We start from the raw sequence: 17,120 nt of genomic DNA, 5'->3' as shown, positions 1-17,120 counted from the left end.
GTTTTATATTCAACTTTAGTGCTTGAGCAAGAGACCATAGGTTGCTTCTTTAAAAGTCAAGAAATAAGATTTTGTCCTAGGAATATGATATATCCACTAGTAGAATGTATGCCTTCAAAAGATCTGACTCAATCTGCATCACTATAGATATTCAACTCTAGTGAGGACTAACGATATAAAAGAATACAATGTAAAATTGTAATGCATATATTGACAGACACGATTAATTAGAAAAAGCAATGTCGAGTTGTGTGATGGTAATATATTATAGGACCACAATAATACTTTGGTAGATTTGGGGTCAGCCATTAAAGGAGAGGATGAAGGTGCAGTAAAACCTCCTTCAATGGTCGGTGTGGAGATAGGGTGTGCACCATTCATTATATCTCATTGAAGAAGTCTAGTAATATATTTGCTCTGGGAGAGAAGATAACCTTTAGAATGTCGAAGAAACTCAATGTCAAGGAAAAAGCAAGCATTGTCGAGATCCCGAATAGGAAACTCTTGATTAAAAAGATGAAGTAAAGAAGCGATGTCTTCTTGATCACTGTCGGTTATTAAATGTCATCCACGTAAATTAGAAAAAAATGATAAATTTCCCATTGCATTTGTGAAATAGAGAAGAGTCAGTTTTTGATTGAGAAAATCTTTGAATGTGAGGCCAATTAGATAGATAATGAAACCGTACATGAGGTGCTTGCCAAAGACCATATATAGATTTCTAAAGTTGACAAACATGTATTAAAAGTTGTGGATGGATAAAATCTAGTGGTTGCTCTATAAATACAATTACTTCAAGTTGATCGTGAAGGAAAACATTGGAGACATCTAATTATCATATCGACTAATTGGAGCTAATAGCTATAGATAGTAACAATTTGATAGTTGTAATTTTGAGGATATGATAAAGTATTATTGAAGTCAATACTATAGTTGTCGACTAAAACATTTAGCAACAAGGCAAGTTTTGTAACATTCAATGGATCCATTTGTGAGATATTTGATTCAGTAACTCCATTTAGAACCCACAATATTCATAGACGTAGTATGAGGAACTAAACTATATGTTTCATTGTGGAGAAGAGCATCAAACTCTCTAACTATCGCAACATGCTAATTTGGGTCATTGATTGCTTATGTAAAGCTAGTCAGTTCAACATAATTTAAAGAAGTATTTAGAGCTTGTTGAAGAGGATATGGGTGGAAACTAGTAGACATATTGAGTATAAATCTCACTTAGAGCAACCATACGATGAGAAGTATCATCATTGGAATTACTCGGAGATGAGTGGTCAGATTGAGCGAGACATCACTAAGTGTTGAGTCTGCAAGAATTGATGGAGATGGAGCAAGACCCAAAATTCCATCCTCCCTTAGACTTTGAGTATGTCTTGTTAGAACAACATGTGGGGATTCTGATATACTATTAGGGGAAACAAAAAAGGTGACTTGATTATCTGAATGAGTGTCCAAGGGAACAACTACAAATGGAAAAAAACTCATCAAAAGTAATATGTCAAGAAATATATATCCGTCCAGTTGATATATATAGGTAACGATACCCATGATGCAAATTACTATAACCAAGGAAAATACATTATTAAGAATGAGGGTTTAGCTTGTGTTTAGAGTAAGGTCATAACCAAAGATAACATGTGCAACCAAAGATATAGAAGAATGAGTAATTTGGAGAGCGATTATAAAGTCTTTCCAAGGGGCTTTTGTTTTAAAGTAGGGGAGTAGATAAATGATTGATAAGGTAGACTGAGGATGGTGTCATCCCAAAATTTAAATAGAATTGAGGCATGATTAAGAAGAGCTAAGACATTTTCAATTACATGATGATGTTTTCTCTCAGCGGATCTATTTTGTTCAGGAGTGTGGGGACAAGCGACTTGATGAAGGATGCCAGAGGAGGTAAAATGACAATGAAGCGCTTGGAATGGAGGGTATTTTATGATTAAAGTAGCATTCAACACACTTTTGAAAATGACAAAAAATATCAAAGAGAATAGACTTTCCTTTTACAAGAAAAATCCTAGTGAACTTGCTAAAGTTATCAATAAAAATAACATAATAAAGGAAACTTTGATTAGATAGAATAGGAACAGGACACCACACATCAAAGTAAATAATTTTCAAAGGAAAACTAGAGGTGCGAGTAGAAGACACAAAAGGTATAGCTTATAAGATTTTGCTTTCTTGCAAGCTTCATATAAATGAGATGAGGAGGCTAAAGAAGTTGGTAATACATATTGATTAATGATATTTTGAACAAGACGAATAGATGGATGGCTAAGACATGTGTGTCAAGAGAATTTGTAAGTGTTCTCCAACAAATGCAATGGTAGATGTGGGTTGAAGATGATAGAGGTCATCTCGGAGTAGAATAGTCCTATCGTAGGATCTTTTATAAGATAATGATGAGGATGAAATTCAAATAACACATTATTATCAAGACCAAATTGACGCATGGGAAGTAAATTTGTGATGATAGAAGGAGCATGATGAGTGTTGCACATGTGAAAAGTTCGACCACATGAGTGAAAGGATGTGTTTCCAAGGTGAATAATTTATAAACCTGAGTCATTACCTATCTGTACCATGTCAGGTCCATAATAAGACGAAGCTTCTGTGAGAACATCATACTCCAATGTAACATAATGAGTCAATCCAAAATCCGAATGCCATCCTTGGTTCTTATGAGCTGATAAAACTATATTAGGAGGGATGAAAAGTGAGAATGCTCCAAAATGAGACGAGAGCTGTAGATTGTCAGAGAAGGGTGAAGGTTGATTTGAAGATGTAGGTCCTCCTAGAAAAATTGAATTAGACCTTTTATAATAATTTTGAGTGAAATGATCATAGTTGAGGCAAATTTAGCAGGTCCCACATTGGAAATATATGAAAAAGATCCTGGAATTATAAGATGAAAAATATCTCATTGGTACGAAGTCTTTTGGATAATATCCAAAAACAAAACCACGAGGGTATGGACTTAAAATGGATAATATCGTACCGTTGTAGAGATATATATAGATTCCATCGGATCTAATATCATAACCTCCACAACGAGGAGGACTGGCTCTTCTCAGAGATCATGAACCCTATAGGACGTTGAGAGGCTCGCCTTCATCTTTACTCTTTTGCCACATCAGTATAATGTCATGGCTTGTTGTTATAATTTTAGTTTTGGTCAGTTTATTTTTATCTGCAAGAATGTTATTGTCTGCCATATTGAAATGTAAAGCCATACTAATTTTGCCTTAAGGAAGTAATCTTTACTAGTGCAGGTGGTGGCCGCCATTGACGGGGAAGTGGAACATGCTGTAGAGCACAGTCTATATTACAGAAGGTGGAAGAGGACAGCAAAGAGGAAAAATGTGAAGGTGGAGATCGATCAACTTGGTTACGTCATGACTTTTCTCTCTTTGACCTTTTCATATGAACGCAATGTAGAACTGCCTCCGTGTGGAAATTCCATGGAACGAATGCACCACTGCTCCCATCACCGTTTCTATCGATAGCTACTGTGTTGGAATCTCGTGAAAGTCGTCCAAAGACTTCCAAGGGCTCATCTTGTTTTCCAACGTAGACTCTAACTGTGACATCCATCAAGTGACCAATTGCTTCAAACCAGTGGTTCACAGACAGTTTGGTAACTCATGACAATAAATCGAAACGGCTAGGTCTCTTAATTAGTTCCATATTCAACAGGTTAGATCCTAAATCTTAACTTGCTTTGAGTCTTCACGCGATACACTTTTATCATCAGAGGAAGCTTTGATTATTATCACTTGATAGATGATGATTTCTAAGTAGCTAGGATCTCAACATCATAAGCATCTATATTAAAGATAATTTCTTTAAATACTTCCATTTTCTCATGCACTCCATTGTCCTTCTCTCCAACATATTGAGTTGATCATAATATTTTACTCAACCAGCAAACACACATGACTCGCCAATGGGATAGAGCGCAAAACATGGGACACCAAAGAAGCGTCAAGTAGTAAGTCATAGTTGACTGACTGAGCATGGAACTCTTCCATCCCACTGGTCACTTCGCCAGTTCTATCTATCACAATTATTCCATCCCCCTAAAATACGCCGTCCAGCGAATTTTTGTGTACCGAATTCGTGATTGACTTCGTGTCGGACAAAACAAGTCTACGCTGATTGTCCGTTGTCCAATTAAATCAAAACAAGTTCTACATTGCCTTTGACTGATTCACTTTGGAATTCTACAGCAGGAGCGCGTTTGGATCACTACAAGATTCTATGTAGAAGAATATAGTGACATGGGCGAGCACTGAGCAGCCAAAACGCTTCACGCTTCACGCTTCTCGCTACTGTCACTCGCGCAGTTCTACGATCGGAGGCACTCGATGCTCGATCCGTCTGCTGCATCTGGTCAGGTTTTCTGCTTTCTATTTTATGTGTTCTTTTGCTTGTGATTTTGATGCGGCGTCGCTGCTGGTGTCTGCTTGGTTTTTGTTGAATTTTTTTGCTAAAGGTTTTGCCTTTCCGGTACAGGATTGGCATCGTTACTCGTTCTTCCTCTTGTTTCACTGAATCTGCGAAGTTGGTCTCCGATTCGATTCGATTCTCCCAAAGCCCCTTTCTTTTGAACTTTCTGCGTCATCCTTCTTGTTTTCTCTAGAGCAGTGGTGGAAAAATCGAATCTTGCTCGAGGTTCGAGCGAGCTCTTCTTCCCCATGAAGAATCCTGTGGTTCCCCCTTGCGCCCTCGCCTGCGCTTCTTTGATAATCTTGTCGGTGATTCCGGCCATCTTGGCTGCTGATGATAACTCCACGATCCTCCTCAGTTGCGGAGCTTCTGAATCGAGCTTCGTCCTCGATGGAAGAAATTGGACCTCCGACGCCGATTTCAACTTCGCCCACCCTTTGAGCGGCGAGAGCGCCCGAGCTGCACGCCAAAGTTCATCGGTGCCTCGAGTACCGTACTTGACGGCTCGGGTCTTCACTTCTCCTTTTTCCTACAATTTCTCTCTCGCCGTCGGCGGGCGGGTATTCCTCCGCCTCTATTTCTACCCTTCCGATTACGGCAACCACACCTCTGACGATGCCTTCTTCTCTGTCACAGCTGACACTTTCACCCTCCTTCACAATTTTAGTGCTTCTCTTTTCGCTCAAAATACAACTGTTGACTACTTCACCCGTGAATTTTCCCTCAATGTCTCCACCGGCATCCTAAACCTCACCTTTTCCCCCTCCCCCACTCATAACCATTCTTATGCCTTTATAAACGGCATCGAGATTGTGCCAATCCCTGACATCTTTAACTTGGGCAATGCTATGCTTGTCACTGGTGGTGATGTCAATTCCATAACGTACGAGATCGATCCAGAATCGGCTATCGAAACTGTTTACCGGCTCAACGTTGGTGGCCAAGCAATCACCGATCCCAAGGGGGGATTTTCCAGGCTTTGGGAAGATGATACACGTTATCTTTTGGGCGCTGCTGTTGGTGTGACATTTTCTAAAAATCCAAATGTTAGCATCACATACGCCCGCGGCGTTCCATCTTCCATTGCGCCAACTGAAGTCTACGAGACAGCAAGGTCAATGGGTCTAGAAGCATCAGTGAATTTGCAGTACAATCTTACATGGATTCTTCAAGTAGATGCTGGCTTCTACTACCTTGTCCGGCTTCATTTTTGTGAGATCCAGTATCCCATAACCACGACGAACCAAAGAGTTTTTGATATTTTCATTAATAACCAGACAGCACAGAGATACGCAGATGTTATTGCTTGGAGTGGCAATATAGGCGTTGCAACGTACAGGGATTACGTGGTGATTACGACGGGAAGTGGGCAGATGGACTTGTGGGTTGCCCTTCATCCACAAATCACCTCGCAGCCAGAGTACTACGATGCAATTTTAAACGGGCTCGAGGTCTTCAAGTTGCAAAACAGCAGCAACAGTCTAGCTGGTTTTAATCCAGAACCACGTAGTGATCAGACTTCTGATAGTCCTAATGGGAGTGCCAGTCGGAAGAATCATAAGGCTCTTCCTGCTATTCTTGGTGGGTTAATTGGGGGAGTTGCCTTTTTGCTTGTTGCTTTTGGCCTCATTATGTTATGCAGGCGCTGGAAGAAGCAGAAGGCGGAGGAAGCAGCCACCAGTGAGGGGACTTATGGTGCGTTGCCTCTCTCCCTCATCGGCAACTCACATTTCGCTGCATCAGCCAGGACAACAACCGGGAGCAACGCCTCGCCACTTCCTGCTAATCTTTGCCGTTACTTCTCCTTTGAAGAGATCCAAACTGCCACAAAAGACTTTGATGAATCTCTCCTTCTTGGTGTTGGTGGGTTCGGGAAGGTCTACCTTGGGGAGATTGATGACGGAACCATGAAGGTGGCGATCAAGCGTGGCAACCCAATGTCAGAGCAAGGTGTCCATGAATTCCAGACCGAAATCGAGATGCTATCCAAGCTCCGACACAGGCATCTTGTTTCTTTAATCGGTTACTGTGAAGAGAACTATGAAATGATCTTAGTCTACGATTATATGGCTCATGGCACACTTCGTGAGCACCTGTATAATACACGAAAGCCACCACTTTCATGGAAACAAAGACTTGAGATCTGCATTGGGGCTGCGCATGGGCTGCATTACCTTCACTCAGGTGCGACATACACCATCATACATCGAGACGTGAAGACCACAAACATATTGTTGGATGCAAATTGGGTTGCCAAAGTTTCAGATTTCGGACTTTCGAAAGCTGGCCCGGCAATGGACGACACTCATGTCAGCACAGTAGTGAAGGGAAGCTTTGGCTACCTTGATCCAGAGTACTTCAGGAGGCAGCAGCTCACTGAGAAATCTGACGTTTACTCTTTTGGGGTCGTATTGTTCGAGGTCCTCTGTGCTCGGCCAGCTCTTAACCGGACACTTCCAAAGGAGCAAGTGAGCTTGGCTGATTGGGCACTGCACTGCCAAAAGAAGGGCGTTCTCGAGGATATCATGGACCCCTGCTTGAAGGGTAGGATTGCTCCACAATGCTTCAAGAAGTTCGCAGAGACTGCAGAGAAATGCTTGGCTGATCTCGGGGCGGAACGACCTTCCATGGGCGAGGTCGTTTGGAACCTTCAATTTGCCCTGCATATCCAGGAAAGCGCAGAGAACAGCGGCAACATCATCGACGGCATATCCGACGACGCAATACCACTCGGCATGTTCCATAAGCAAGACCTTAACACTCCGACGACGGAATCAACTACCGCAACCACCATAAGTTCCACAGTGAGCATTCAAGACCGGAGCATTTTTGCTAGCGACGACTCTCAAGGACTGGCTCCTAATGCTGTCTTCTCAGAGATCATGAACCCTGCAGGACGTTGAGAGGCCACATCAGTTAATGTCAAGCATGGCTAGCTTGTTGTTATAATTTTAGGTCAGTTTGTTTGTTTGTATCTGCAAGAATGTTATTGTCTGCCATATTGAAACGTAAAGCTATAGTAATTGTATGATGAAACGAAAATAGTTGTATGATGAAGCTTTAATCATCAGGCAAAGCTTCGATTATTATCACTTGATAGATGATGATTTCTAGTGAGATCTTAAGATCATAAGCATCTGTTAAAGATAATTTCTGTAAATACTTCGATTGCTCATGCACTCCATTAATTGTCCTTCTCTCCAACATATTGAATTGATTCCACACTGTTGTGGTGATCATTAGACTAATGTTAAAACTATGCTTAAGGTACATAATACTTCTTATCTCGTTATACCTTCTCTCACTTATTTCCAAGGGTGTAAATGAGCCAAGTTGTTCGTGAGTTATTCGAGTCTCGATTCGAAAAAAAATTCATTTGAGTTCGTTCGATTAAGTTAACGAATCGAGTTCGAGTTTGATTTCGAGCTCAAAAATATTATCGAGGCGAGCTCGAGCTTAACAATATTTGATTTGTGAACTCACGAATATGTTCGTTTAAAGGCTCACGAACATGTTCGTTAAAGGCTCGCGAACGTATATATATATATATATATATACAATATATATAATATTTATAATTCATATATATATATATATTATATGAATTATAAATATTATATATTAACGAGCCAAGCTCAAATTAAGCTCGTTTAACTTTTAAACAAGCAATTTTTAAACTAAGCTCAAACTAACCTCATTTAATTTTCAAACAAGCTATTTTTGAACTGAGCTCGAGTCATTCGTGAATTATTTAATTTCATTACGAGCTGAGCTCGAGCTTAAAATTAAAGTTCGAGTTGAACTCGAGTCGAACTTGAACTTAGGAAAAATGAATCGAACTCGAACTCGAACCTCTTACTATTCGATTTGATTACACCCCTACTTATTTCTCAACCTTAATTTGGTTATTGACTTGCACCAAGCCCTTTTTATGTCTTTCTTTTCGAATTTAGCTACTAGTCAATGATCTTGAACATGAGTGGTCTTCTTTATGGGCATGTTATGGGTGGTGATTTACACTTATCCCTGAATTAAGTTCTAAATCATTTGTGAATCTATTAGGTAGTTGTTAAACTGCAAGCCTGTGGTGGTTAGCGACGTAGCGAAAATTATTAAATGTATTGATTCACATACGAATATCAAAAATCATCTTCTGCGATATATTGATTTGTCAAAAAAATCATATCATAGACAATCAAACTCGTATTTGAATTTTTTTATTTTTTTTTGTTTGCAGACCCAATCAAAATGCTATCTATAAAACACACTTTGACCATATAATTTCCCTTTTGGGGAGTGTCAAACTCTGAATGCGCATTATATTTCAGCATTTAAGCACATGTTTATTGACTTATTATGTAACGGAAGACTTTGCTCCTTGGCAACAGCCGCCAGATCTCCACTGGTAGATTCTGGGGATCTTCCATTACTGCCAAGTTATCCTAGGCTCCTCCATTGCCATGAAGGTGATGATGGTGAGTTATTTCCTCCGGACCTGGAATTGGCAGCTCCGGTGAACCATAGGATCGGCTCCTTTGGACCGCGGAGCGAATGCTTTGGGGGAAGAGCGAGGCCGCTCGGAGGCCGCCCATGCTTTGCTTGATCTCCTAGAATGAATTCCGACGAGTTCAGATAAAAATCTCATTTTTACAAGCTTAGCAGATTCTTGAGGTGCTGCTACTCACTACTAACAAATGCTTGATGGGCCTCCGGGCCGCAGATTCTTCTGCCATCGGCTTCTCCTCCTTGTTCGCCGCCGCCTTCCCCTCTTTCGATTTGCCGCTCGAACGAGCACTCGGTGAGTTATCTTGATGCCTGCCTCTGGCTACGATCGGCGAGGATGACTGCTTGCGAATCGAGCTCGACACCGGAGCGACGCCCTGTGAGTTCGAACCGGTACGAGCCGTCGATGCCGTTCCCTGTCGCGGCGAAGCAGGTGTCGGCGTTCTAGCTCGGCCTCGCGGCGCCGGGGAGCTCGGACGGCTCGAAGCGCCGTTGGATAGGTGATTTGCTGCTGGAGCGTGGCTGACGGATGCGGATCGGGTCATGGTTGGAGGCGAGGCTGCCGTTGTTCCGCGATGGATTGGGGTTGAAGGCCGGGAATTTGGTCGAGCAGCTGCTGTGCAAGACATAGAGTTCTGCGGCTGTTTTGGTTTATCAGAAGTAGACGGCGGGGCGACTGGAGTCTTGGCGGGGGTAGATGGCCGTGATCTGGAAGCGGAGCGATAGCCGGGGTTTGAAGCTTTGGAGGTGACCGAGGCTGTGCTAGTGTTGAGGATTGCTGTCCTGGTGCTGTTTGACAAGTATGTGGAGGATGATAGAGTGCCGGATACAGCAGACCTTGATGTAGAGCTGCTTCTCGTTGGCTTAGCAGAACTCTCTCTCTCTGATTGTGACTGAGATAAATGGAAAAAGGTACTCTCAAACTACAACACTTGCTTTAAAAAAAATGGAATTGCTCAAAATTAGGTGCTTGAAGAAATTTGGAAAAGCATGTAAACTTGAATTGCTCCTCATTATAGGCTAAATTTATGTAGCTGTTCTAGAATAGAGTTAATATAACTTTGAAGAGGATAACTCACTCTTGAAGCTTTTCCAGTAGAAACTGATCTAGCATTAGCTTTGCTACTTGTTGCTGCTTTGGTAGTTTGGATGTTGCCAGCGTCTGAGAAGGGACATAGAGGGGTTTCAGGAGGAGTGAGAAGCCTGTCAGCATTTTAATTTAGATCAAACACTTATTAGATTAGATAATTGATTCAAATAGGAATTTTTGAAGGAAAAAAATTCATTGGGCTTTCTGCATTTCAAACATACTTCAGAAGGTAAACCATGCATAAGAGAGAGAGAGAGACAGAAATAAAATTTAATGTTGTGTTTGTCCTCCCACCATAACCAGACTTGAATTATTGCTGTAGCTTAGTGAATTTTGTGAAAATTTGTAGAATGATTATAGAGAAGCTAAATTTAGAGGTTTGATCAATGATACGGCGGAAGCCTGCAGCTGCCACGTGACCCGCGAGATCCGGAATGATGTGGGGTTATTAATCAAAATCAAAGAGGATTAGACAAATTTCGAAGGATAGCAAGTTGGCAACTTCAACCTCGGGTTCCAACCTCAACCTTTGCTCGATCTCGGGTCCCGAGCTCGACTTTAAGCCTCGGGATCCAAACTCGACCTCTGCTCGGTCTCGGATCCCGACCTCAAGTCTCGAGTTCCGACCTTGGCCTTAAGCCTTGGACGTCGACCTCGACCTCAACCTCTGCTCAGTCTTGAGTCCCGACCTCGACCTCAACCTCAACCTCAACCTCAACCTCAAGCCTTGGACACCGATCTCGACCTCTGTTCGATCTCGGGTCCTAATCTCAACTTCAAACCTTGGGCGTTGACCTCGATCTCTATTCGGTCTCGAGTGCCGATTTCATCTCAAGTTGGCAACTTCAACCTCGGGTTCCAACCTCAACCTTTGCTCGATCTCGGGTCCCAAGCTCGACTTTAAGCCTCTGGATCCAAACTCAACCTTTGCTCGGTCTCGGATCCTGATCTCAAGCCTCGAGTTCCGACCTTGGCCTCAAACCTTGGACGCGGGACTCGAGACCGAGCAGAGGTCGAGGTCGAGGTCAACCTTGACCTCTGCTCAATCTCGAGTTCCGACCTCGACCTCAACCTCAAGCCTTGGACGTCGACCTCGACCTCTGCTCGGTCTCGGGTCCTAATCTCGACTTCAAACCTCAGGCGCTGACCTCAATCTCTATTCGGTCTCGAGTGCCGATCTCATCTCAAGTTGGCAACTTCAACCTCGGGTTCCAACCTCAACCTTTGCTCGATCTTTGGTCCCGAGCTCGACTTTAAGCCTCGGGATCCAAACTCGACCTCTGCTCGGTCTTGGATCTCGACCTCAAGCCTCGAGTTCCGACCTTGGCCTCAAGCCTTGGACGTCGACCTCGACCTCAACCTCTGCTCAGTCTCGAGTCCCGACCTCTTAACCTCAACCTCAACCTCAAGCCTTAGATGCCGACCTCGACCTCTGCTCAGTCTCGGGTCCTAATCTCGACTTCAAACCTCGGGCGCTAACCTTGATCTCTATTCGATCTCGAGTGCCGATCTCATCTCAACCTCGGGTGTCTCTTCGTCCGCTTCTAGGTTGAGTCCATAAGGTCGGTTTGCCTGCAAAACCATGAAACCCTAAGACTATTTCTCTTGAAAAGCAAGAAAATTATCTCAGAAAATATGGACAACAAGAGTGTATATATCAAAATATACCATAAACAGTCACGCGTATCACAGAACAAACCTTAAACGAATGTTTATATTTCGGAGTACGGAGATATTGATAACTCTATAAAATGTTGCCCATATCTATAGGCGCAGGTATGCACACACGAAACTCTAATTTCCCTAAGTCCTTAATTTCCTTTCTCTAGCAAAACCTAATTTGAGCATCGGAATGACTTGTCGGGATCCATCCTCGACGTCGTTCTAACTCTCTTTTTAGAGTGCTTTTTAGGTATTTTCGTCATCTCTCATAACAACCTCTGAGGAGCATGCATATCAGCCCGTTCGTTAACCGATGAGCTTGATCATCCACGGTATTTGGCTGGAATAAATTGGCGCCGTCTATGAAAAATCTAAGCCAAGACAATGCGATGGTTAACACAGGAAGAACTAATTACAACCATGACTCTGTTGGGGAGAAAAGCTACGGCAAAGTAATAGCCATCGATCGTACAACCATGTTAACAAGATCGCAATGTGATCTCTCTTATTAATGCTCAGTCAAACAATATCTCGGTCGGCGTGATGATTTAAATTCAATCGTCATATGCAAAAATCATATAAACTGCAAACCAGCATCACCATCCGATTTGTGACTGCGTCAGTAGAAACATTCTCGCACACTGTTACCATCACTGTGGCAAGGTATACTGGTGGTTCGAGGAAGATAACGCATGTCGGCTATTAATACAACCGTGAAACGTGCCAATGATAAGGTTGATACGTGATTTTGCATATCATGATCATTAAATACAATATCTTATCCTCTCAGGAACAAGGACTTGACTAGTTGTCCAGATAAGGTGTCGACACCATGGCTCATCGGGTTGTTAATCAAATTCAAGAAAGATTAGACAAATCTTAAATGATAGCAAGTTGGCAACCTTAGCATCGGATCCCAACCTCGGCCTCAAGTCTCGCCTCTGCTCGGTCTTGGGTCTTGACCTCAAGCCTCAGACGCCAACCTCGACCTCTGCTCGGTCATGGGTCCTGACCTCGATCTTAAGCCTCGGGTCCTGACCTCGACCTCAAGCTTCAGGCGCCGACCTCGATCTCTGCTTGGTCTCGAGTGCCAATCTCATCTCAACCTTGGGTCTCTCTTCGTTTTCTTCTAGGTTGAGTCCATAACGCCAGTTCGCCCACAAGACCATGAAACTTTAAAACTATTTCTCTTGAAAAACAAGAAAAGTATCCAGGAAGACATGAACAGCGGAAGCATGTATATCGGAACATATCATAAACGGTAGCGCATATCTCAGAACAAAGCATAAATGGATGTTTATGTTTCGGAAAATGAAGACATTGATAACTCTATAAAAGATGGCTCATATCTATGGGTATATGTATGCACACACGAAATTCTAATTTTCTCATGCCCTTAATCTCCATTCTTTTGCAAAACCCTAACTTGAGCGTGGGAGTGGTTTGTCGGGATCCATCTACGGCGCCATTCTAACTTTCTTTTTCGAGTGCTTTTCAGATATTTTCATTATCTACAGCAGCAACCTCCAAGGAGTGTGCACATCAGCCTATTCATTGATCGATCTTGATCATCAACGGTATTTGGCCGGAACAATCAAGAATAAAGTAGATAATGTCGTAAGAAGACAATCCTCCAATCTAAGGAATTTGATAAAATTGACCTTGGGAGAGTTTCTTGCTTTTTAATTGGAGTGTTGAATTAAGTTGGAAATAAAATATCTCACTCCTGATAGTCTGTGATAGAATGGTACATTAGTTACAACATACAAGGTTATACTCAGTACTGCAAATAAATGCAATGAAACACTACGTATTTGAATTCCTTGAAGGAAAAGAACACCTATTAGTCCTATTGCAACTTTGATGTAAACTCTTCACTTTTAAATAATGTTTCGCTACAATGAAGCCCAAACTTATTATTCTTAGAGTTTGTTATTATTAAATAAATTACGAGTTTTTAACTAAGACTGCCAGTTTTAGAGATGTCTATGTGAAGCTCTCCAATTATATTCACAAAAAATGAATACTCAAACGATGGTAGAAGACTAGAAGCACATCAGATGCAGATGCAGTTTCAGAAAATTTCGGAAGGAGGAATCCATTTTTTTTTTCTTTGGGGGGAAGTAAAGAACACGTTAATGAGAACCAAAATAAAAAGGTACGGTATAGGATTGCTTACCAATCATAATCATGCTTTCCAACCTCAGCAGATAAAAGATCATCCATTCTGCTATTTGTTGAGGATTGCATTTTATATCCTGTCCTTCTATAGTAATTGACACTGCAACAGTAACAAGTTCAACTTCATCGATAAAATGGTTGATAGTTATTCCATAAACAATGATTCCAAAAAATTAAACATCAGAACTTTACTAAAAACACAGTTGTCTAAAGATAAAACACATCAAGTGTAACAATATGAATTCTTCAAAGGAAGATGTATTGTTGAAACAAACGTTTCAATGACCAATTATGTAGAATCCAATCTAAACCATAATTAATGAAGAATATCAAAGTGAATCTGTAACAAGAGGGCTCTAATACATACAATTTTTGTGGTCAGATCCAATATGTGAAATTGCTGGTTCATTGTGGCATATCCTTAAGAAATTCAAACTGTCATTAGCTTTCCTTCAATCCTCCTCCGGTGCCTCCATGGATCTGTTGATTGCTTTGCTCTCCCATTGGAAGTTGTATCCTATGCATTCAATATACTAAATATGATTTGGAATTCCTTGGCTGCAACAATTCAATGTTTCGTTTCTGACACCTGATGTACTTGGACCACCAATAATGCAAGGAAGCTGTCTTCAGATCTGAGAGAGAAATGAGGCAAGGGATGTGTATTTAATGTAACAGAAGAAAAGTGCGACATTATGAGAGTGGACGTCACAGGCAATTTCTGTACACTTATCTCAAAGTTTAAGATAATTTACATATAGCATAATCTGGCATTAAGGGTGAAAAGCAAAATATGATTTTTTTTTTTTCTTTGGTATTTGATGTCAGCTCATGAATCTTTTCTCATGATTACCCTCCCATTATGCCGAAAATTTACATTATCAAAAATACATATGTAGAACTTGATGTAGGCTGTTTCGCAAGTTCTGAACCAAAATCTTAGCAGAGATTCCCATGGAAAGTCCTTACCAATTGAATAAGCTAGCACCTTCTAAATGATCTAGTAATTAAGGAGCAATATGAGAACTAGCAAAGTTTAACATCAACTATGGCCTAAAAACAATTCATCTTCATTGACACGCATGCTGTATGTCCTATGAATATAAATATTGTTATATTTATGTCATTATTTACATATAGTAGATTATTTACAAGGACATCCACTGAGTGTCTAATTGAAGTCCTGTGGGCTGGCTTCTGATGGTAATTTAGGACAAATTTTCTTGCAATATTGAAATGTTTAACAACTGTATCAATTGGGACAAGGGCTTTCTTCAACGAGGACTCTATTGTTTTTTTATGAATGATTTATTGCACAATCTGTTAACTTATGATATTAAGTGTCGTTACTTAATAGACTGCCACATGAAATGTTGGGTGGTAAAGAATACCAGGCAACCAATGAATTGAATGAGGACATTATTGCTCCAGATTTATGCCTACTTCATTTCTATTGTGATATCCAGTTCACTGGACAGATTCATGTGCTATGTCACCTACTGTTTAGTGTTCTTATCTTGTAAAATAATTTGGGCTTTGGATTGCACTAGAATTCCTACTTCACCAAGCTAGTCCAAACTGGACATGGAATTACTGGTCCTTTACATCAACAATTCATATGTACTCAAATAACACTCCCCCGGATAAGTTCCATCGATTGTTTGTTGCTAAGTCTCAATAATGAAATATTGGCAGTTTGATGCTCAGGATGATGCTGATTGCAACTGCACATGATCCAGTATTAACCCAGGTATGTACCAATCCTTTTTTTTAATGCTTATCAAGGTTTAATTCCAGTGCTAAAATTTGTTTCTCAATCGTGTGGTAAATTCAGTGGCTACTGATCAAGGCCGCAAGGCCCCTCAATGAACTGGATGACAGTATATATTTTGGAACAAAGATACAGTGAGGATCATGATGAGCAAGTAAACTTTTGTTTGTTTTCTCTGCATAAACGTTACAGGAACAGAGCACAAATTGACGGGTGCGACACCTACCTTTTGGCAGTCACATGCACGAGGCAGAGATAGAGAGGGGGAGACTTTCCGTAAGAGATGGAGATCAAAGTAAGATTGTTCTTTCTTCCTGTGGTGATATATATTAAATTGGAACTAATTCAAGTACATTGTGTTTGATGTAGATGCCAAGAAGGGCCACTTGTAAATGTGGGTCAGAGGAAGCAGTCCATGTTGCAGAACCCACCCAAAAGTGTCAAGTTTTATAGCACAAGAGGCAAAAGTGAAATAGAACAGGGCATGTGAGAGTAGCCCGTATTCAAAGACTAAATCTTGAAAGAAGTGTTTGGTGCATTTATTCCACATGGAAATAAGGACAGACAATTGCATGAAGCCCTTGCAAGAATCAAGATCTAACACCCAGTGGGGTCCTGTGAGTGCAACCACTCACCAACACCAACTAGAAAATTAGTGCGATGCCTCAGTTCAAGTTATTCTGCCACCAAACATAATCGCTGCGGCAATGCGAGTATGGTCATGTCTATCAACCTATTCAGTTTAAGACTGCAGTTATTTTTTAAGGCTGGATTGTGATCCCACCCAAATAGTTTCATTTCATACACTGTTGGGAGAAGAATCCTTTTATGTAATTTTTTTTTTTTTGCTAAAGTTGATATTTAGAAACAAACGCAACAATATTGGTCAAAGTGATATGATGCAGATTGATACAGTGTATCTGGAACTTGTTCTAGGGAGCAAGTGAGCATGCGTTCAATTCAAAGTTTATCTTGTTGAGTCAAATAAGAGGAGCATGGTGTTTTGGAACTAAATTTTAGCTCTTCTGAATCTTGTACTGTTATTCGACGAGGCAGTTTCTTCTTTTCTCTCGAATTACTACCATGAATGGAAAAGGTTGTGCTTGTGAGTGCATCGTTAATAGGAGAAAAACTCTTCTTCTTCTTCTTCTTCTTCCCTTTAAGCTAGCATTGGTTAATATAATCCCTACCGCCCAACGACATCATCATTGAGGAGGATTGATGGGGTCTCTTATTAATTAATTAAGGTAAGAATTAGCTAGTCTTCATCATCCTCGTAAGTGTAAGTTCTGTTGAGTGTTGGTAGCCACCAGATCCTCTAACTAGGGATATGATTTCGACAATGAGTTTATAGTCATGCACAGAAGTAATACCTTCATGCTAATAAAATAATCGTTTAATTTGTTGTTTTCTTCTACCAGACTGATCAATTACACAAATCAT

The 17,120-nt window shown here is 41.0% G+C and overlaps 2 protein-coding genes across 2 annotated transcripts; one reads left to right on the top strand and one right to left on the bottom strand.

The window, feature by feature from the left end:
* Positions 1-4,312: 4,312 nt before the first annotated feature.
* On the top strand, positions 4,313-7,654 carry LOC141841672 (receptor-like protein kinase FERONIA). Its single transcript, XM_074729853.1, has 2 exons — positions 4,313-4,413; positions 4,537-7,654. The coding sequence occupies exon 2, from the start codon at positions 4,719-4,721 to the stop codon at positions 7,371-7,373; it is 2,655 nt and encodes an 884-aa protein (XP_074585954.1). The 5' UTR covers positions 4,313-4,413; positions 4,537-4,718; the 3' UTR covers positions 7,374-7,654.
* A 1,051-nt stretch (positions 7,655-8,705) lies between these two features.
* LOC141837497 (uncharacterized) lies at positions 8,706-14,767 on the bottom strand. The gene is made up of 5 exons (XM_074724883.1): positions 14,760-14,767; positions 13,905-14,006; positions 10,053-10,176; positions 9,156-9,890; positions 8,706-9,077 (listed from the first exon to the last, which is right to left on the bottom strand). Exons 1-5 carry the CDS (start codon positions 14,765-14,767, stop codon positions 8,913-8,915), a joined length of 1,134 nt encoding a protein of 377 aa, XP_074580984.1. The 3' UTR covers positions 8,706-8,912.
* Between the last annotated feature and the right edge of the window lie 2,353 nt (positions 14,768-17,120).

Source organism: Curcuma longa, chromosome 11, assembly GCF_044706935.1.
Source record: "Curcuma longa cultivar G26 ecotype Majalengka, Jawa Barat chromosome 11, ITB_CL_G26_1.1, whole genome shotgun sequence".
In the NCBI taxonomy this organism is placed as follows: domain Eukaryota; kingdom Viridiplantae; phylum Streptophyta; class Magnoliopsida; order Zingiberales; family Zingiberaceae; genus Curcuma; species Curcuma longa.
This window is presented reverse-complemented; position numbering and strand designations above follow the sequence as displayed.